The sequence below is a fragment of the Melozone crissalis genome, unplaced genomic scaffold, assembly GCF_028551555.1.
Source record: "Melozone crissalis strain CALT ecotype California unplaced genomic scaffold, PUWL_Pcris_2 ptg000081l_1, whole genome shotgun sequence".
NCBI classification, from domain to species: domain Eukaryota; kingdom Metazoa; phylum Chordata; class Aves; order Passeriformes; family Passerellidae; genus Melozone; species Melozone crissalis.
The window spans coordinates 4,690,214-4,712,685 of record NW_026535858.1 but is presented as its reverse complement, the minus strand read 5'-3'; the positions used below and the strand labels follow the sequence as shown (position 1 = coordinate 4,712,685).

Below are 22,472 nucleotides of genomic sequence, written 5' to 3'. Positions count from 1 at the left end.
TACTGACTTCACAGCAGCTTTTATGTGTTGGCTTTGCATTTTTCTGAAAAGGAAGCTGGAAAGGTTTTATGATCTTCTGACACAAGCCAGAGAGAGAATAAAGAATACAGAGCTTTCCCTGCGTTTTTAGGGAAAATTGCTTCCCTTCACACCTGCTTGCATTGACTAATTCAAGTAAATAAATCAAGAGCAAATTTTCACTCATCCCCTGCATGATTAATCATCTTATCCATGCAGCTTCCTGTTGTGGCTCTTTAGGATGGGGACCTTGCTTGAGCTGGTTTATTAGAGAAAATACATGTCATGGTCACTCACATCATAATGCTCATTACATTGGTGACACTATCAGAATTAGAAGCCTTTAAAAGAAAATGCCACGAGTGCTCACTTCCCCTGGAGCTAAATGAGTGAGTGAATAATCTCTGAGATGAACAGAGTAATTAGACATTTTCTCTCTGGAGATGGGACAGGCTCCAGGAATAAATATGGGCAATTCCCATTTTGAAAGGAGCATTTGGAAGGGTTACAGTTTGTTCCTATAACAAAACAGGCCAGTTAGGAGCAAAAATGTGAGGGCCAATTGCTGAAAATCCCCCTGGAAAGAAACAAGCCCTGAGTCCCTGGCTGGCTGCAAGGGGGACGCAGAGCAGCAGTGACAATGCCAGAAGTACCAGTGACATGTCAGACAAATGACAGAGGTGACAAGCCACCTGCTGGCCAGGGACAGCCCCTTCCCCTGCTGGATTAATTAACATGCACGATGACTCTATGTAAATTCCAACCCCTTGCAAAAGGCCCTAAATCGCACCCTTGAAAATGGACTTTTTCACTCCTTGCACACTTGTCCCCTCACCTTTCTTTGCAACAGGATCTAACTTCATTGGAATGTTATTTTTTGGTGGAGGGATCATTATTTTAAAAAATTATTTTGCTTAAATAAATCTTAATATTAAATCTTCATTCCTATGGCCTTGACCTGGCTGCCTTTTTCAAAGCATATTTCTCTTGTGTGGGTCCTCCAGCTGCAAAAATATACAATGGGAATATCTGCCCCAGGGTCCAAGTGATGCTTCTGAGTGTGAGGTTTAACAATGTGCATATTTATGCACTGATAAACATGTCAAATGTAAGGGATGTGTTTGACAGGGAGAGAGGAGCAACATTTTGAGGCCATGGAGGCAGATGTCCACTCTTAGTGCTGTCTGTGGCTTTCAGGTGTTTTTGTTGGCACCTCTCTGTGTTCAAGGCAATGGTTTATGTTAATGGGTGATATGAAGATGTAAGGAAGTTAATTACTTAGTTAATAATTCCCAGTCCCAGAAATTATCAGGCAACGAGAGTAATGAGAATGGGGGAAAATCTGAAGAGAATTTCAATAAACCCAGAGTAAAAACTGCAGAAGGGCTTGGGAGTTTGCTAATTGATTGTCTTCATGGAGAGAGAAATCATGTTTAAAATTGTCCATGCATCATTTGTTCTAATTTAATAACCAAAAACTATATAAAAGTAATTTTATTGGGGGGCAAAAAGTAATTAACCTGTCCTGTTACAATGAAACAGATTTTTTTCTAGAGAGATTTCTGCTGGGGACAGCAATCCTACCTTTGATTATGTGCTATTGCATTATGGAAACTGCAATTCAGTCATATTCATCTTTCATTTAACAGATTTTCAATTTAGTGGGGTATGAGCTAACTGAGCTTAAATTTGCTATGAGGCTCCTTAAAGGTGACAAAAATAAACATATTTTTTCTGCAGTGCTTTTACAGAGGAGCTCTAACAAATGAATGACAGATGTGAAATAATCTCAGAGTCCAGAAATACGACTTGGATGTTTGAGTAACAACATCCTTAATTTCTCTTTCACTTAATTAACTTCTGTATTGTGGTTCCCAGGAGCAGGAGGAATTAATCCCAGTGTGAAGTGACTCACTGCCTGTGCTCTGGGAGACTGGAGGGTTTAAGGTCTCTCCAAGTCTGGAGCAGCAGGTGAGAGGCAAATCCTGGTGAAAACTGGGGGCTCTCCAGTGAGCTTGGACCTGACTCCCAGCAGGATGGACACACAGAGCAGTCCATAACATCCATTGCAGGCTGCTGGGGAGGGAAGGGGAATGTCACAGCAGCAGTGGCACAGAGAGGAGGGGATGCAGCTGAACCTGTGCCAGCTGCCCCATAAGTGAATGTGAGTGTTTTTATGGATTGGAATTAAGAGAGATTTTTTTGGGGAATTTTTTATTTATTAAATTTTTATGTTTTTAGAGGTGTATTTATGTTTTTAGTGGTTATATTAAGTGTTAATATTTAATATCTGAGTATTGATTGGTTTGATTATAACTTTTTGGAAAAAAATTTATTAAACTAGGATATTTTAGTTTTTGTTTTCGAGAATATATATTTTATTATTTATGTAATTGTGGAAGTTTGCAGGCAGTCCCAACATGGGAAGAGATGAGAATCTTGACTCCATGTTTCAGAAGGCTGATTTATTATTTTATGATGTATATTATATTAAAAGAGAATGATATATTAAAACTATACTAAAAGAATAAAGGAAAGGATTTCATCAGAAGGCTGGCAAGGAAAGGAATGGAATGATAACAAAGGCTTGTGACTCTCAGAGAGTCTGAGCCAGCTGACTGTGATTGGCCATTAATGAGAAACAACCACATGGACCAATCCCAGATGCACCTGTTGCATTCCACAGCAGCAGATAATCATTGTTTGCATTTTGTCCCTGAGGTCTCTCAGCTTCTCAGGAGGAAAAATCCTAAGGAAAGGATTTTCCATAAAATGTGTGTGTGACAATCCTCTGTCCTTAATAGACTGGGAGGGGCTGCTCACCATGGAGGGCAAAGTGATGCTAGGTCTGATTGGATTAGTGGCAAATTCAATCTAGGGGATGACTCTGCTGAGTCATCAGTGTCCTTTTTCCTAGGATCAAAGTGACTTTGGCTGGACATGTGATCTGCTCAGTACCCTGAATGAACTGTAGGCTGGATGGGTTGGATTCAGTATTTCAGCCGGAAAAGGAATTTAATTTGAGAAGTTGCAATGTACAGAATGGGAAATTATCTTTTTACAGCATGGGAAAGCTTTCCTGTGATGCAGAATTTCCTCAGGTGTGCTCCCCAAGCAGCAAGTAATAACTCACAAAGATGTTTCCCCACTATATCAGCACTCAGTACAGAATTTGTGAAAACTTGTGGTTTCCATTATCTTTTTCAAGCCTGAATCCAAAGGACAAATATCCTTTTTCCTATAAAGAGGTTTATCTGACTCAGCAGATTTGATTGAATGTTCTTACAACAGGAAGATGAAAGACTATGTAAATAGGTTAAGCATGGGCTGAATTTTAGTGGGAAAAGCCTCTTGAGACTTCAGAAGCACTTTAAAAATTGATACTCAAATCACAAGTGTCCTGCTTTAGTCCTAGGTCAGTGTGTTAAATATTGAAGAGTGAAGTGTCTCTGATTAAAGACTAGAAAAACTGATTTGGATCTTGAATTAATTCATGTCTATGGTGGGATGTCCTGTTCCTAGGAAATCCCTGTGACACAGGGGGGGTCTGAACCTGGGAATTATGAACTAAGGCAGCTATTGCTGCAAGGGAAGGGCTTTTGACAAAAAACATTTTCAATTTATTTTAATATATTTATTTTGTGGTTCTGAAATGTGCTCTGTTGCTCCAACTCAGACTGTTCTGTGGCTCTGTGAGAGAAGCTGGTTTGGTGGCCCCAGCAGTGGATGTTCTTTGGGCTCTGGCAAGAACAAGAACAGGGTAGGAATTGTCATGACACAATGAACAATTACCCTGAGACAAAATTGGCCACTGCCAACATTTACTGAGTCCAGTGGCAAATGTTTGATGCTCAAGGGATTGGAGACTTCGAATGTAATGGATGGCAAGAAAAAAACACAAATTCTTTACAGGGAGTTCTTTACTACCACATGAGAAACATTGTGGTGATGTTGAAAATGAGGCAGTAAAGATAAGGTTCTTTTCTGGAAATAAGATTGCTGATAGTTACTCACTTCCTCTGATTTTACTTTCCCAAACAGGTCTGCATTCCTCTGACTTCCACCAGGAGAGATTTGTGTCACTTGTTAGTTTAAACTGAGGTCATGTTTCCTTTCTTTGACTCTGCCACCCTGTCTCTCCCTTCCAAAAGCTCCAAATCCAGGTGTGAGTCTATCCCTCAATCTTTCTCTTACTAAAAGTTCCAGTCCTTTAGAGATCTGACCCTTTAATCTCATATTCTCAGACAGAGCAGTAACTTGTGTGTTCATGCTTAATTCAAGGAAAAAGGATTTTTGTCAAAACATAAAATGTCCTCAGTAAGGACAGTAATCAGCAAGCAAAAATCTGGAAGTTGACCCAAGTTTAGGTGGAAATGATGTCTCATTAAAATGTTGGCCAGGCAGCTCTCAGTCCTTTTACTGAGGGACTTCACCAAAAAGGGCTGCCACAGTCATACACCTGGGTGAGCCTGGTTTGATCCTGGTGTTGCTTTTCCTCTTTCTCTGAGCATCCCTTGGAGTCAGAGTTGCTGGGAGTGTGGGAATAACCCTTCAGGGCATCCTTGGATCACTGACTAAAGGAAGGAGTGGACTAAACCCAGGAAAAGCCCTTCTAACAACCCCCTCCTGTCACCTCGTGTGTTCTGCAGCGGGAGCACTTTTCTTGCTCTCATGCTCAGTGTAAATTGTCCCTGTGTGCTGACTGTGGAGCCAGGCCAGGTCAGCACAGAACAAATCCTCTCAGCAGAACTCAGCCAGCTGTGTCAGCTGCCTCTGCCAGCATTCCCTGCCCAAAAAGTGAAAATGAAACCTGGGAATATCATCTTTGAACAAACAGGTGTGGGAGCAGGAGGAGACTGAGGTGGGAAATCTCACTGCAGCTTCCTGGGATGTGGGCTAGAGATGTGTTCAATGTCTTTTTTGCCTTCTGACCAAAAAAGGTACAACCAAACCAACCAAAGCTCTACAAACAAAGCAAATGGAGCAGTTCCCATTGCTTCTCACTCCATTTGCTGCCCAAGTGCTTTTTAGCTGATGAGGAATTGTGGGACTTGCCACTGCCAGAAGAGTTCAGTTCCCATCAGAACTGGGACCTGAGTGCCCAAAGAGGGTATTTCAGCTGTGCCAGAAAGTTCCCTTTCCCTTGGGAAGAGCAGGCTGGGTAGGGAAGTGTGGATCTCTCAGTGGCTGCTCTGCCAGAGGAAAGGTTCCTTGTTTTTCAGGGAACCTCCTTGAAATGTGTTTATGCTATGGGAAAAGTGAGCTTACAATTTCCCTGAGCTGCTGGCACCTTCCCAGGCAGGCACTGTTGTGTGTGCCAGCCCTTTCTGGGGTCAGTGTGCTGTAATTGCTGCTCTGGGAAGGATGGGAGGAGAGGAGATTCCTTTTAGTCTCTGTTTTTCTCCTTTTGTGCTCTGTTTTTCTATCAGTCTTCCTTAGGACTGGAAGCTCTGTGGGCTTTGAAGCTGAGGGCAGATCCCTGTACCCTTAGTGAGGCCAGGATTGCTTGTTGCCTTCCAGAAAATAGCAGGGAGGTGCTGGGGGTCATATTTGTGTAAGATTTAGGGATGTTGACAGCTGTAATGTGCCAAATCTTGGTGCCACAGAGGCAATTCCATACCCTTGTAGAGCAGGTGGATGCAGGAAACACTGTGGGATGTTCTGTGGTTTTTATCTAGGGTGGATGGGTTTGCTTCTTGTGCTCAGCATGCTGTAAAAGCAGTGACAGAGGGGATTGATACAGGTTTTCTCCTGCAGGTTATTGGTACAGGTTTCCATAGGTGAACATGAAAGCAATGTTGTTTTAAGGAATGGCAAAAATAGTGCACATGGATTGGAACTGGTTGTCAGGCTCACAAAACCCATGAAATACATAATCCTCCTGCAGTAATTTATTGCTACAGATCTTATGTTCATGTCGTAAGTCACACAAAAAACCTCATTCATAAATTTAATTTTGGTCCAATTTTTTGTGCCAAGATTTTCTTTACAGGAAAAAGCCCACAGATTTCTTTCAACCATATCCACTTCCAGCAGTGAAAAGGAAACCAGGCATTCCTGGAATTATTATCAAAATTCCTTTGTCTCCACAGGGCAGGAAGCCAGACTGCTTTGTTTTAATAGCATTTTTCTAGCCTTAAACCTCCAAGGCTGTCTATATGTCTCAATTTTCTCCAGAAATTTTGGGATGCTGTCTGCATTTGGTTACAGCAGCTGCCCTGGCAGCTCATTTATACCCTGATTTTACCTCCCCTGCCCACAGCACTACAGTATCTGAGCTGATCCCCCTGCAATAAAGCAGCAGGAATGCTGCTTTGCCTGTGTCTCTGACACGACTTGCTGTGGTCATACATATGTCATATAATGGCATTTGGAATCTCCTTTCCCCCCCCAGCTGTTTTGCTTGGAGTTTTCCTGCAGTTTGTAGTTACAGTCACATCTGTATTTTGTGCCCAAAACCCTGGGAATAATTCTTTTTGTCTTCATCCTAAAAAATCTCAGGAGATTCGGTGCTACTTTGCAGCTGCGGGTGAAGAAAAATGTCAGGTTTTTTTTTTTAGTTTTGTAGAATTTATTCTATTTCACAACACTACTATATTTTAGTTTAATTAGTAGTATTAATCAGAGATGGTAAATGGGAAATGCCTACATGTCTCTTGTTGCTTTTTGCTTGCTGATGGGGCAAATTCTTCCTCCTTATAACCCTATAAAAGAAGCTTTCAGAGTGGCCAGAATGAAATCCTGGTAATTTGAGGGCAGGTGGTTCATGGAAAAAACCCTCCCCTCACATGCCCATGCCCACACAAACACATGCACTTGATTTTTGAGTCTGACTCATCTTCCAGTGTGTGTTGAGTGGCCCAGGAGGGGCAGGAAAGGGCCCTGAGGAGCTCCCTGAGCCAGGGGCAGGGATTAGTCACGGGCTCCATGTAAACCTCAGCCAGAAGGACACAAACCATTCCAGCAGCCTTTGGAACCAAAGCCCTGCTCAATTATTTGTATGTTTGGGGAGAGGAAATGCGTAAATTGCTTTCCCATTAGTGAATAACCAGGAAATAAACAGAGGAGACCTTGTTTAAAATGTTTGTTTTGTTCTGATGGTGAAGATAAGCAGCTGGGAGAGCTCTCAGGTTGGGCTGCTCTCCCTGAGTCATCCCAGCTTGGGCTGGATGTTGAACACAGCACTGTGATGGATGAACACATCCTGCAAATGGATGCAGGTGATTTAGAAACTTGAGGAATTATTGCAATGCTGATTTGCCATGTTCAGGTTCTAGAGCACTTCCTGCATTGGCTGATTTCATCCCTGTTGGATGAAATGGTGCTCGGAACATCAGAGGAAAAGGTGCCAACAGCACTGACATCAATTGCTGTGCTTGAGAAGGACATGGATTTGGGAATGGCTGTGCTGGGTGGCTGATTTGGATGGACACACATCCACAGGGGTGGACAGACCATTCCATGGAAGGCAATTGAAGTCCTTTAGTTACTGCATGGAGGGATAGTTGAGTCTTGGAATTGTACTAAAGTGAAAAGTGCTTCCTTCACCTCTTTGGGCAGGTATTGTATTTGTGGGGTTCCCAGACAAGGGAAGGAATGGTGAATCTGGCTCCATGTTCTTAGAAGGCTAATTTATTATTTTATGATACTATATTATATTAAAGTCATAATATAATGACTTTATATTATAGAAGGGATACTGATCAGACATGCAGATCTTCAGAAATTAGGGAAATCATGAGCTGAAACTGGGGCAGTATCCTCTGTTGGGTGATGTCTGCTCTGGCACAGGAATCTTTCTGCCCCTAAGGGGGATGTTTGGGCTGTCAGGAACATGCAGGAGACATTCTGCAGAGTTTTCCTGAGTGCTGAAGTAGCTGAGTGCTGATTTCAGCCAGAGCTGGACACAGATTCCTGATCCCTGAGGTCCCTCTTGGGGCTCCCCCTCCCAAGGGTTTTGTCTGGAGACATGGATGCTCCAGCTGTGGAGATGTGAGTCCCTAGAGAGCATCATGCTTGCACTGACAGATTTTAAATACCTTGTCATTTGATTATTTCTGTTATCCCTTCCCCAATCATTCCAAAAGAGCCTTACAGAGGAGATGGAGACTGCACCAAGAGCCTTTCCTTCTGCTATTGTGTAGCTGCCAGCTGAAATGGATAGAGCTAATTTTTCCTTGGAATTAGGTGCTGTGCTGAGATTGCTGGTGCAGTAATTTTACAAAATGCTCATCTTTCCTGCTTTAAATGTGCCCAGCTCAGGAGGGACAGACAGGTGTTACTGTACCATGGCTCTTTAATGGGCTCTGGAAGCAAGAGGGTGGTTTCAGTCCCCAGGACATATTTAATCTTGTAACATCTTTTACTGCATTTAATAGCCTGTCCTACATCTTAATCACTCAGTGTAGAGGAATGAATCCAAACCCTCCTTTTGTCCTGATAATTTTAAATCTCCTCTGGGTTTGCCCAGGTTGGCCTGTCTTCCTCTGGCAGTTCCCCAGCTCCTGCCTTGCCTGCTCATGGAATGCTCCCCACTGTTTCTCACAGAGCTGGATCATTGTGCACACCTTGCTGCTTTTTCCCTTGGATGTTTACTGGGTTTGTAGTTTTTCCTGCTGTGTTTGGATGCTGTGTGCACAGCACAGCTCATGCAGGATGCTCCTGTTGCAGGGAATGAAGCATCAGCAGGATCAGAAGAGAGGCAAGGAGCTGGGAACAGAGCCTGAGAGTGGCCCTGCTGCCCCTCTTGCTTTCCTGGCACTGCCTGCTGCCCAACATCTCTTGGAGCCCTTCTCTCTCCTTCAAATTTACCCCACATACACCCAGAACAGGGACTGTTGTGGGCTGGCTGTTCCCCCACATATTCATGTGGCTATTGATCTTTGCTGTGAGTTTTGGCATCTCTTTTGTAGTTGTAGCAACAAAATGTTCAATGGTTCAATGGTTTCAGTAATGAGGGAGCTTCTATTTCTGTACTCTCAGGGACATTGTTTGGATTTGGGATTGAGTCACACAAACAGTTGCCCATAAAAGAGGAGTTTACAGGTTGGATAACTGCCTCCTAACAAGGCACTAGATGAGCATAAAAGTGATTGAGAGCTTTGCTCTGATTCACCATTCCTGGAGATGTGGTTTTCAACTTTGGCCTAAGCTGCAGTTTGCCAGGTGGAAGCCAATGTATTATTAACCTGAGATTGCTGTACCAATAGTGAAATTCTCACCTAAATTAACTTTTCTAAACCATGTTTCTTCAACATCTGATGATTGGAGCTTGTGAAATACAATTTTATGAGCTAAGAAGAGTGGCTGCGAGCATCTGGGGAGAATTGTGGGGATTGTGAGCGACTTTTAGTGCATGTATTTGTTGTCTCAGTCAGTTTGACCCCCTGGTTTTTGCACAAATCTTGCTGCTGCTGGGAAGCTTTGTATTTTCATTTATAGTATTTTTTCATTTTATCCTGTAACTGTTCATTTTACAGAGGCACAGCAGAACTGGGAAAAGCTGGAGGTGGCTCTGTGGGTACTGTGGTTCCTCAGTGGCCACAGGTTTGGAAGGGACCTGGGGTCTTTTCAGCAAAGGACACTTAAAAGATGCAATGACACTGGTGTGAGGTTGAGATTCCTGTGTGAAATCAGCTGGAAAAGACAAGCCTGAGAACAGCCTGGCTTGGGGAAGGAAGGAGATGAGGGCAGTGGGTTGGAGAGATGAATGAGTGCCTCATCTCCCTTCCCTAAGCAAAGCTGTTCCCAGCTGCTGCCTTTTCCACCTTTCCACTGGATTCCATGCAGGAGCCTGCTGAACATCCACCCCCCTTTCCTTCTGCTGTGTTTCCTGGCCTGGGGCTGTGCCTGCTCTTGGGGACACTCCTGATGAGCCCAGGAGAGTGTGGTGGCACAGGGACAAACCTGAGTAAATGGAAGCAATAAAGATTTTACCCATCATAAACCACAGCAGTCAATAGCAAAACAAGCTGCCAGCCAGTGGGAAAGGCTTCAGCAACAGCATAATGGGTTTGATTTTCTCTGTTCCCATCAATACTGTGCCAAATGCATTTAGCACAGGCTGGAGGGGAGCTAACAGAGCATCAAACAGGCCAGCAAGGAAAGCCTTGCTGTTGTCACCTCTAGCACCAAAAAACCTCAAACAAAGCAAGGTTAGTGTTTCAGCAGCCCATTAGTGTGACTGTGTTATCCAGTGTTATCAACTGTTAGCAAGAGCATTGCCTCAGCTGACATCTAAAATAATTTTTAGGTGCTGCTGTAGTTGAATCCTTCATTCTCCATGCAAGGTTTTTAAACCTTTTTTAAGCTTTTTTTTTTTTAAATTATTTTTTTCCAGGTGAATTCAACTGGAAATTTTGTTGTACCTAAAGCTAAATGTGCAACAAAAGCTCCTAAGCCTAAATCAGTAATGTTCTTAAGTGGAAGCCAACATTACATTTCTAGTAAGTTGTGTCACAGGCAGCATTTGGGTGACCTGGGGCATTCCTTGGTGACTTGGGGAAGAAGGAAAGCCTTGGGAGAGCTTCACCACAGGGGAGTGTGCGCACAGTCAGCCCAGACCTGCTCACTGAACTGCCTGATCCACAGTGGCCCTTAAATCCAGGCAAATGCAAACACCTTGGAGTCTGAGTCAGACCCACTGAATGGGTAAAGGCATGGCGAGGCCTGCCTTGAGGTAAGGGGAGTATGCTTTCTTCTAATAAACAGTTAATCTGTGATTAAAAGGTTTTCTCAGGCTGCACCTGAGAAAACACACTCTTTTTGTGTGAAATCTGAATAAAAATCTCTGATTACAGAGATAAGGTAATTAGCACCTGTCTGTGTACAGTGTGTGCTGAAATGGGAAACATGGCACACAATGCCTGAGAAGTAGCAGGGCTGCCACTGCACCCTGGATATTTGAACCAGCATGTGCCAGCTTTTCCCTTTGCTAGGATTCAGTTTTAACACACTTGGTGAACTAGCTCAGCTTAGCTAATGATATTTTTAATTACTGACAGAAGTCAAGAGTTGCTGGATCCATAATCAGGAGGAATCTGAGCTTGGGGCTGGAGAATTCCAGACAACAGCAAGACTGAGAAATGCAAACCCTGTCTTAGTGCCATGGTGCTCACTGTCCCAAAACTTCCTGAGAATATGTGCCTTTGTCAGAAATAGCTCCTAAACATTCTGGTGAGCTTAATAAAACCCTGCCTTGAGCAGATGTCTGTCTTTCTTTCTACATGGCAGCACTAATCCCAGCATTGCTGCATTTGGGGGAATTCAGCTGCACAAGGAGCTCTCCAGCACTTCCTCAGTCAGGGATGTTATGTAAGATGTGCAGCCCTGATGGAAAATCATAGGAGGCAGGGCTAAAAATGACCTTGGGAGGTCTCCTGATCCTGCCCTGGGGAGGTGGACACTGCCAGCACTGAGTGCAAGGGGTGTGAATTGCTGAGAGTGTAAATCCAGCAGTGCCATTTTATTTTTTAATATCCAAGCAAGGTAGCTGAAAGGGGATGGATTGCAGTGATAGCTTGTCTCAGTCATGAATATTAATATTGAGGCAATTAAATCAGATGACTAGGAATTCTAGGACAGGGAGATGGTTTGCATGTCATTGAATCTGCTCCCCAGTTAGCAGAGAAACCCTTTCCTAAATGTGAGGAGCTGCCAGGCAGTTCCAGGAGGGTTTAGACACCCCTTGCACAACCTTGGTTTTCATCTCACATTTATTGGAAGATTATTTAGTTGTCACTGCAGTGTGCTGGGTGTGGATTTGAACGACCAAAATCTGATTTGATGTGCAATTATTAAATTCCTGCCAGCACAGTGCAGGAGTCTCAAAGGTATTTTCCAACCTAGTTAATTCTGTGGTTCTGGAAGAGCAGCATAACAAATGGAGTTTGTTGAAGTTGGATGTACCTCAGCCAAACCTTGTTGCCACACATCAAAGTATCCCTAAACTCAACGTGCTGAATCCTTTGCCCAGGTGAATTGTTGGCAGTTTCCCTCATTTATACCCTGAGTGTTTAAAAATGTGCCTTGGGATTCCAAGGATTCTGGAGGCCTCCTTTAGGAACATGAGTCCCAAAGCTGGAAGTGCTGCTGGTAACAGAACCCAGGTGAATTTTGCATTATCACCAAATCATGATTTTCCATTTTCTGGCCATGAGGATGTGAGGACTGCCTTGGGTCTCCCTTTCTGTCTTTCCCTCAAGTACTCCTCTGTTGGCTAAAATCCCTTCCCCCTGCCATACTGAGCTTGTTACTCCAGCTCCTATGAACAAGCAGAAAAGTTGGTTGAACCTCTGGGTTTTTGCCTTCTGTGGGGTTCTCACCCATTTTCCAGGGATATAATAAGTGTGTAGAGGATCTTGGACTTTAAAATGTTCTCCAGTGCAGTCCCACAGCTGCCTGTGAGTTGTAAGCCTCAAAAAAACAAACCAAACAAAACCAAACTAACAAACCAAAACAAACCCAGAAAGAAAAAGGAAAATATCAGAATTTAACATGACATCCTCCCCCATTCTAAACCAGCAGAGGATAATCTGGCTTAAAGAATATTATGAATTTCTTGCTGGACTGAGACCAGGCACAGTCATATAAAAATGGATAAATCCAATGCACAAATATGCCTTTGGCAGCAATGTAAGAAGTGTCTGATAAAGTTTGACATAACCCCAAAATATCTCCTTGCTTCAAGAGTGTGGTTGTCAAAAGAAAAAGAGATCAGCTACGTAAATATTGATGTTCTCTTACAACATGTTAGAGTGACAGATGTGGAGAGAGGGTGAATTGTCACTGCATTTCCCTAAGAGCAAGATATTTCTGTGTCTCTAATAGCTCAGAAAATGGTTTTATTTCAGCCCTGGAATGAAGCACCACATTGATCATGTTCTCAGTGATGTTAGAGCACAGGAAGCTCAAGGAGAGGAGCTCATTTGGTGGTAGCCTATTCCTGAGAATGGGAATTTTTCCTGACTATTACACCCTTAGCAATGCCTCACAAATAGAGGTGGGAAGGAATGGAAATCTTGTAACCAAGGGGCCCACAGAGGTCAAATCTGGCAGTAATGGTGTGAGCCAGTGACTGACCTGTTTGCACAGGAGGTTCCAGAGCAGAAGAGATGGATCATGCAGGTCTTCTCATAAACACTTTGAGTGCAACTTTTGTTGGGTTGGGTCTTTTTAAAGTTTGGTGACTGTGTTTCACTTTCACTGTGTTTTCAATTTCTCTGTCTGCTGTGTCCTTGGCTGGCTTTTCTGCTCATTTTTCCTCTAAGCTCATAACATCCCAGCATAAATATATTAACAGATCTTGAAATATATATGTGTCTAGTCTGTGTGTCAAGAAGACTCACATACATTAGGATTTGCTTGCTCAAGCCTTTGGTAGATGACCTAGTTTTCCCTTTTAATCAGATTACAAGAGAGATTTAAGTAACTGTTTCACACTTCAGGACTGTTAAGAGGCACAGAGATTCCAGACCAAATCCTCAGCTGGCATTGGGAAGTTGAGAACTGAGGCAGAGTTGTGTGATTTGCAGCAGCAGGGATCTCTGCTCTGGACTCCCAACAGACAAGTGAAGGCATAAAACTGATAAGAGGCAGATGTTGCCTAGAGGTGTGTGTTATCTGAGGAGATAAGGAATGCTCAGGCAGGAAATCACAGAAGGCCTGGTGTGGTGGTGTTTGCAGGGGTCTGAGGATGAGGGAAGAGACGAGGATCTGACTCCATGTTTCAGAAGGCTTGATTTATTATTTTATGATATACATTATATTAAAACTATACTAAAAGAGTAGAAGAAAGGATTTCATCAGAAGGCTGGCTAAGAACAGAAAAAGAAGAATGATAACAAAGGCTTGTGTGTCGGACAGAGAGTCTGAGCCAGCTGACTGTGATTGGCCATTAATTAGAAACAACCACATGGACCAATCCCAGATGCACCTGTTGCATTCCACAGCAGCAGATAATCATTGTTTGCATTTTGTTCCTAAGGCTTCTCAGCTTCTCAGGAGGAAAAATCCTAAGGAAAGGATTTTTCATAAAATGTGTCTGTGACAGCCTGGAGCTGAAGAGAATCCAGAGGGGAGCTCACAGGGAGGGAACTGGTGGGAAGCTGGACTGGAGCGTGAAGTCCAAACCCACACTGACACAGCAGTGAACCTGTAACCAAGGAATTTAGGGCTGGCCAGTGCCAGAGGGTGCTCCTGGTTCTTCCCTCTGACATAATGAGTGCTCAGGAGCCATCTCAGATAGAAAACAGCAGAGGGGAGGGTTGGGATGTGCTGGGGGCTGTTGCCTGTGCTAATGTGATGTGAGGGAGCTCCTGCAGCCCTTCCCAGGAGTGCCTGTGCTGGGAAGGAGCTGATTTGGTGGGAGGGTCCCTGTCGTTGGCAGTTAATTGAATGAGCTGTTCATCTCCTAAGTGCTCATCTGAGCCGGGCTCAGCGCTCTCCAGAGATGCACCCATCACTAACTATGAAACTCCTCAGGCAGCAGAGCCTGCAGAACCTCAGATTACCTCTTCCTCTTTTATTGCACAAGGCTATTTTTAATCCAGTGCCTGGCTGGGTATTAATCATCTTTGACAAATTACTGTTTGTTGTCTTTATGTTGTGTAAATTCCCATGCATATTTTAACCCATTGCAGTCTTGTAAGAGCAGTAAGTGACACCTTATTTGCCTTATTTTACGGGCAGGCTGCAGCAGTGTTGAGCTATCAGAGGAAATTCATGCCCAAATTCATCTGTCAGTTTAAACCAGTGAACAGCTGTGCTGTCAATGCAGTCTGAAGGGCTGTATCAGCATCAGCAGTGCCCTGATACCCATGGATTCCGTACCATCAATCATCAATTTTGCTAATTACATGGCAATGTGAGTACAAATGTGTGATGGGAATTGACATCTCAGAGGAAGTTGAGTGGCTCACTGAGTCAGGAACGAGTACATGCAGAATTCCACCTACACACAAAGAGGTGCAGGAGTCACAGCAGTTTTTCTGCACCTTTTTTCTTACACTTGAGTGCTGCATTCCTAGACATGTCTCCCTCTTAGAGCCAGGACTTTGAGAGCAGCACTTCTAAGTGACCCAAGAAATTTCTGATGGTAAAGCTCGTGGGGGCTTTTAGTGCTGGATCAGGGATCTCCACTTCTTATGTCAAGTTCTTGGGAGCAGACTGGGAGTGCCTCATGTTCTTCACAAGGCACCAAATGTTGCCCTTGTGGAGGTCAGTGAGTGCCTGGTGAGCAGAGCAAGCAGGGTTTGCTCCCTGTGCAGTCCTGAGGGCAGAGCGGGGCAGTGGGAGCGTGTCCCTGAGGCAGAGGAGGACACGCTGTGAGCTACTCTGTGCCCTGGCTGGCCCTGCTGTCAACCAGCTGGGGACCTCCCAGGCCCTGGGGACACACAGCTGCTTCCAGCCCGGCCCCAGCTGTGGCAGCACGGCCTGGTGGAGCTGGGTGGAGCCCAGGAGCTGCTGTGCTGCTGGGCAGGCTGTGTGTGCCCCAGAGCCCTGGGAGGGTGTGAGGGGTACCCCTGACCCCTCTGCCTGCACAGCACCCTCTGCACTCCCTGGGCTCTGCAGTACTGACCCGGTAGGATAGTGCCTTATCCATGTGGGACAGTGCATTATCCATGTGGGACAGTGCATTATCCGTGTGGGATACTGCATTATCCATGTGGGACAGTGCATCATCCATATGGGACGGTGCATTATCCATGTAGGATAGTGCATTATCCATGTGAGATAGTGCATTATCCATGTGGGATGGTGCATCATCCATGTAGGATAGTGCATTATCCATGTGGGATGGTGCATTATCCATGTGGGATGGTGCATTATCCATGTGGGACAGTGCATTATCCATATGGGATAGTGCATTATCCATGTGGGACAGTGCATCATCCATGTAGGATAGTGCATTATCAATGTGGGATAGTGCATTATCCATGTGATAGTGCATTATCCATATGGGATAGTGCATTATCCATGTGGGATGGTGCATTATCCAAGTGGGATAGTGCATTATCCATATGGGATGGTGCATTATCCATGTGGGACAGCGCATTTTCTGTGTGGGACAGTGCATTATCCGTGTGGGATACTGCATTATCCATGTGAGATAGTGCATTATCCATGTGGGCCATGTGGGATAGTGCATTATCCATGTAGGATGGTGCATTATCCGTGTGGGACAGTGGATTATCCGTGTGGGATAGTGCATTATCCATGTGGGACAGTGCATTATCCATATGGGATAGTGCATTATCCATGTGGGATGGTGCATTATCCATGTGGGATGGTGCATTATCCATGTGGGATAGTGCATTATCCATGTGGGATGGTGCATTATCCATGTGGGACAGTGCATTATCCATGTGGAGTGTTTTCAGGTGGGGATGAGCTGGAGGAACTCAAGCCTGTGTTGTCTTTCTGTGAGATTCCTTGGTAGAGGAAAAGCAGGGTGACCCCAACAAAAGCAAGAAAATGACGAGGAGGACTCCATCTGATCAGAAGGCTAATTAATTACTTTATTATTCTATGTTATATTACACTTTGTTACACTGAATCTGCCAAGCACTCAAATGCCCAGAATCTTGCGACTGTCAGCCAACAGTCCCAACACACACATGGATTCAAGTTGTCAATGAATCAAAACACTCACACCAGAATCCAGTTACCAATTCCCTTCAGGTAAACAATCTTCCACAATGCATTCCACAACCCAGGAGCAGTAAATGAGATAAGAATTGTTTTTTCTTTCTCTGAGGTTCAGAGAATGTGAATCCCAGAAATAGCCTTGGGAAGTTGTGCCTTGCTTTTCTCTGTGAAGAGAATTGTGGCTACGCCTTGGGTCTGAGAAAGGATCACCTTAAGGTGCAGAATCACAAGCAGCAAGGAATTGATCAGTTCCAGGGTCAGTGGTGGTTGCTCTGCCCTGGGAGGAGCAGAGTGGGATGTTCCATGGATATTTGAGAGAGGCAGTCTGCTGTGAGTACAAGTGAGAGTGTGGCGCAGGCTCTGGCACTGGTGAACGCGAGCAGATCTCTGTGGATAATACGAGTTTTTTTCTGTTTGATTTTTTAGAATCAACCTTGTCCTATGTTAGGCAGCTGGAGGCCAGAGTAAGACAGCTGGAGGAGGAAAATCGGATGCTGCCCCAGGTGGGTGCCAGCCCCGCGGGAGCGCCGGGCTGCAGAGGGACCAGCAGCCCTGTCCTTCCTGCCTCTCCACACTCACACACCCAGAGGCTCCCACATCTGTTTGCTCATCCTGCTCTCTTCCACTAGGGGGTTCATTTAAGGCTCTGACAGTGCTTTCATTAATTATTTTTCCTTTGCAGGCTTTGATACTTTGTTAAGAAAAAATTTCCTGGAAACCGCTACTTCTAATTAATTAATTAATTTATGGGTTGGGAATCACAGTGAACTGACCCTTTGCATTCTGGTTTTATTCCAAGAAGTTCTTGTTAAAATATCAACTATTTTTTATAGTTAACCAAAATATTTTGCTCTAAAAGTGCAAACATTATAAGTGATAATTGGGTTATATTATTTTTAATGCTTGAAGGACTATATTAGCTACATTAATGCAATTAGCTACATAATGCAATTGCTGAAATGCAATTGAATAAATAAGCAAATATGATCTTAAAGGTTTTCTTAACATGTTTCTAAGAATAAAAATTTAAAAGTCTGGTAAAAATGAATCAAAGACACTTGTGATCTTCATGTATGCACATACTTACTAGAATGTATTTCTATTATATTTCATTAAATAATCCTTAGAAAAATCCATCAGGTCTTCAAATGATGGAAAAGAAAAGAAGTTGGGTTTTGTTTAAATTGAACACTGGTCTTTGGTCTGATGAAGAAAAGTGCATTTTGTTGGATTTAGTGCCATTGTTTGAATGTAAAATCCAAGGTAACAGGGATGTAGTAAGAAGTAAAATCCACTGGCTCAGATTATTGCCATCTTCCTAAGGCAGATTTCAGGTAAAGAGTGGTGGATTTTCCCTTCACCTTTCATGTGACAGTTGGAAGGGCCTCTACAGCTCTTTGCTTGGTGACCTTGGGCGCTTTGCTTCTCTCTACCCTGATTTTTGGATCTGGAAAAGAAGGACAGAAAGAAATGCCTGCTCATTAACGTGTAAACAATTTTCAGTAGGAAGGACAAAGGTTGATCTTCAGTGATAATGAATATTATTTTCTTTTCAAGAATGGCTTTCAGGGCAAATGTTAACAAACTCACCCAAAAATACTGTGTGGTTTGTCTTGGGCCTGGAACAACACTGGGAGATAAATTGTGCAGAACATTCTTCATGGGCCAAATCTCTAGAATTGTCTGTGTGTTTAATGTTTGATTTGTCTGGGTTTGAGGTGCTGAGGCAGAACCCACAAAAAGCATTCCCAAATCTGACCAAAGCCTGGAACACCCACCCTGTGTGCATTGGGTTCAGTGAAAATACCTTGGCTGGGGTGCCAAACCAGAAAATAGTCCCTGTAAAAACAGCCTGGCACCTAAGCCTGAAGATGTTGCAAAAATATTGAAACTAAATATGCTGAGGTGGGGGTTTAAAAGGGAAGAGCGAGGCAAGCAAGCCTGGAAACTGCTTTTTGTTTTCAAATAGCCAGGTCAGTTTTTCTTATGTGTGGTTTTGTTGGCACAAGGATCTGTGGTAGAGTTCTGAACAATCTCCTCATATCTCTGGTTACTTCATTCTGAGACTCAATGAGTGGCAAGAGTTCACATTTCCTGGAGTATTTTACTCTTCCTCCTGCCTGAAGTCATGGCTTTGGGGAGAGGAAGGAAGTGCAGACACTGAGCTGATTCTAACTCTGCTCTCATCACCTCGGTGTTACCTTTGCCTGAGTTTGTTTTGGGGTTTGTTATTCCTGTGGGTCCCACCTAGATCGTGCTCACCTCAGTGTGATCAGGCCCTGTCCCAAAGACAAGGATGCAGGATGGAAATGCATAAACTCCTGGCACTGGTTTGATCCCCTTTAATGGGAGGAAGGGGAGTTTGTTGGGCATGAAGCCAAGCCAATGCTTTTGACAAATAAACTGAAAATCTACAGCAAGCTCCACAACTGATGAAGGTTTTTGGCACAGCCCTAACTCAGTTACAGTGTCCTGCCTTAACATTTCAGGACTGCCTCCATGAGCGATGCATTTTGCTTTTTGGATAGTCCCTCTCTGATGGGGTGCTGGGCACTGGGAGGGTTTGGGAATTGCAGGATTGCACTTAGGAGAGAGGTGAGAACTCACAGCTATAAGTGTGACACCTCTGCTGTCTCTGCTGAGGAGCCCTGGCCTTGTCTCAGGCTTTATTCTCTCCTCCTGCCACACTCTTCATCTTTTTCCTCTCTGCTTTCAATATCCTTTCTTCTCCCCCTTTTCTGCTTATGTGCCACTCACAGAAAGGCACTGACACATTTGTCAACACCTCTCCAGACAAATCATTCTGTTCCCCTGTCACTTACATGTGGTTCTTTTCCAATTTCTTTTGCTTTGCTTGTTTCCCTCCATATGTATTAGTTTTCCTTTCAAACCCCCACAGACCTCTAATGTAAAGGTTTTATTAATATTTAGTGGCAAGGGCATTTCCAAAGCAAATGGTTTTAAGTGCTGCCACCACTGTTCAAATGGAACCTGAGTTTCAGCTCACTCTGCTGTACCAAAGGGTTCCTCTGTCAGGGGAATTGCAGTACCACCACTGAGTCAACATTTTAGTTTGGTCAGGTAATAGAAAAGGTATAAAAATGGAATATTCACTTAAGCCTGGTAATGTCTCTTGCTGTGCTGCACAGTTGTGACAGCGTTCACAGGGGTCTTAGGATGAGGGAGGAGATGAGGATCTGACTCCATGTTTCAGAAGGCTGATTTATTATTTTATGATATATATTATACTAAAACTGTACTAAAAGAATAGAAGAAAGGATTTCATCAGAAGGCTAGCTAAGAATAGAAAAAGAAAGAATGATAACAAAGGCTTGTGTCTCAGACAGAGAGTCCGAGCCAGCTGGGCTGTGATTGGCCATTAATTAGAAGCAACCACATGAGACCAATCCCAGATGCACCTGTTGCATTCCACAGCAGCAGATAATCATTGTTTACATTTTGTTCTTGAGGCCCCTCAGCTTCTCAGGAGAAAAAGTCCTAAGGAAAGGATTTTTCAGAAATATCATGGCTACACACAGTGGTTGAGAAGGTGGCTCAGAGCATAGGAGGGGGTTTCAGAGTTACAAAGAGTTGTAGGTTGCAGGTTTGGTGAGAGCTGTTATTTTGCTGTTGTTGTTCTGTTTTCCTTCTCTCCAATAAGATATGATCCAGAGCCTTTCAGTTTCTGGCCACAAACAGGACTTTTGAGCAAGAAAACAGATCCTTCCCAAGATTTATGGCACACAGCTGGGTGTTCTGTTGGGAATGCCAGACTGTGCTGAGGGGTGAGCAGCTCACCCTGGTGCTCCTCAAACACTGCTGTGGGCAAGGCTGTGTGCCAGCAGGGCCTGGGGGCTGCAGGGCGTGGGCAAGAACGTTTCTGCTTTGCTGGATGGAGTTCAGGGCAGAGCAGCTCCCCCTGGGCTGAGGCAGGAGCAGCACAAGGCTCTGGCAGTGCCTTCTGCTGACTCAAAGCACACCTGGAGCTTCAGCACCGCTGGGACCAGGCTGTGCAGCTGCCATGGAGAAGGGAAAGTGCAGCATCAGCAGTGCTCTAACCACCTCCAGCATGCTGGCCCTGGCTGGGGGCCAGGTGCCCACCAAAGCTGCTCCATCCTCCCCTAGCTGGGCAGGGGGAGAAAACACAGCAGGAGGCTCATGGGTTGAGATAAGGACAGGGACAGGTCACTCCCCTGTTACTGTCATGGGCAGAACAGACTTGGCCTGGAGAGTTTAATTCATTGCCACTCTAACCAGAGCAGGATAATGAGGAATAGAAACTAAATCTTAAAACACCTTACCCTCACCCCTCCCTTCTTCCCTGGCTCAGCTTTACTCCTGATTTTCTCTATCTTCTCCCCATCAGCAGTGCAGGGTGGACAGGGCATTTTTTCCTCCTTAAATATGGATCTCATGTGCACTGAGCTGCAGGGCTGGGAACTGAGAAACCATCCCTAAAGCCTCCCCATTACTAAAACCTAAATCTTCCCCTACCACTCAAATCCTGTCACACCAGGACATAACACCTATGGTGCTGCAATGAAGATGCTCAGAGATAATCAATAAAACATGTAGGGATCAAAGATTGGATTTGGATCCCAGCTGCAGCTCCCTGGGCAGTGACAGCCCTGTTGTGTCACTGAGTAACTTCAGAGGCCTGGAAAGAGGAATGTCCTCCCAGGCTTGCTGTAGTGCATGACTGCTCCCTGTGCCTTATGCTGGGGGAAGCCAGAGCAGGATCTGGCATCCACAAGTCAATTAGCTGCAGATATCCCTGAGTCTTTGTAGGGATGGTATTTCAGGGCTGATCAGCTCAGCTGAAATGCTCTGGCAACGTGGACATCTGTCATACAATGACAGTGGATGCATTTGCAATAGACAAACTTGGCAAGTCACCCAATTTAAATTGCTTCACTTCTTATTTGTTTCACAGGAGGAGGAGGAGGAGACTTTTCCCCTTCCAGCTCTTTGTCCTTGTAATTCAGCTTTGCCTTTCCATTGCCAGGATGCTCAAAGTGCCAGTGGGGCTGGAGCTGGGCTGCAGGGAGTGATCTCCTCAGCACAGGAGCAGGAGGCACTGCTGGGCTGGGCTGAACTGGAGCCCTTCTGCTCCCCCTCACCTGGGCTCTGCTGCCTCTGTTTCCTCACTCTTGCCTTTCCAAGGCTTCTGGTCCTTTCCCATCTCTTTTTGCTGTATTTCTCTCACTGGCACTGTTGCTTCAGGCCCTTTTTTGGGGGGTTTGCATCCTTGTTAGTCCATTCCAGTCCTGGCATGTTAAACTGGGAAACGACTCTTAGGCACACATTAGTTTATTTTTAACCTCTTCCAACATTTCCATTTCCTTCTTTCTTCCCCCTCCCATTAGATTATCTCATTTTATTTCAACCCATTTCCAAATCTTTCCAAAACCTTCCACTGAGGTCTGTGTTTTTTATTTCCCCCTTTAATATTTTGTAATTATAAATCTAATTAGAAGATGGGAGCTGTTTGGTTAGTGATTTTTTTCCTAAAATCTGTGTCACTCACAGTCCCATAGTGTTTATCTCCTGCCTTCCTTAGCATGTAGAATAGGGAATCCTTCAACCAAAATATAATTAAAATAATAATATCAGGTTGAGCAAACTGATATTTCCTAATCATATCATCAAATATTTGCTGAAAGAAAATGAATTAAGAGCACCCACCCACCCAGTTCCTTCTTGTGCCCCCATCCCCAGTGTAAATTAACAGGCCTAAATTAATTAATAAAGGGCTCCAGTTCCTAGCACTGATGTTCTGGGCGGAGCCTTTATCTCAGGGTGTCCAT

The 22,472-nt window shown here is 44.3% G+C and overlaps 1 protein-coding gene across 3 annotated transcripts in view; it reads left to right on the top strand.

The window, feature by feature from the left end:
- Positions 1–22,472, top strand: part of CCDC85A (coiled-coil domain containing 85A) — a 68,084-nt gene that overhangs the window by 34,046 nt on the left and 11,566 nt on the right. For 2 of the 3 annotated variants that reach the window (XM_054290250.1, XM_054290249.1), the window contains exon 3: positions 17,092–17,168. The exons of the other annotated variant lie outside the window; for it this stretch is intronic. In XM_054290250.1, the coding sequence (XP_054146225.1) occupies positions 17,092–17,168 (77 nt within the window). The remainder of the gene's footprint in view (positions 1–17,091; positions 17,169–22,472) is intronic. 3 annotated transcript variants of the gene reach the window in all.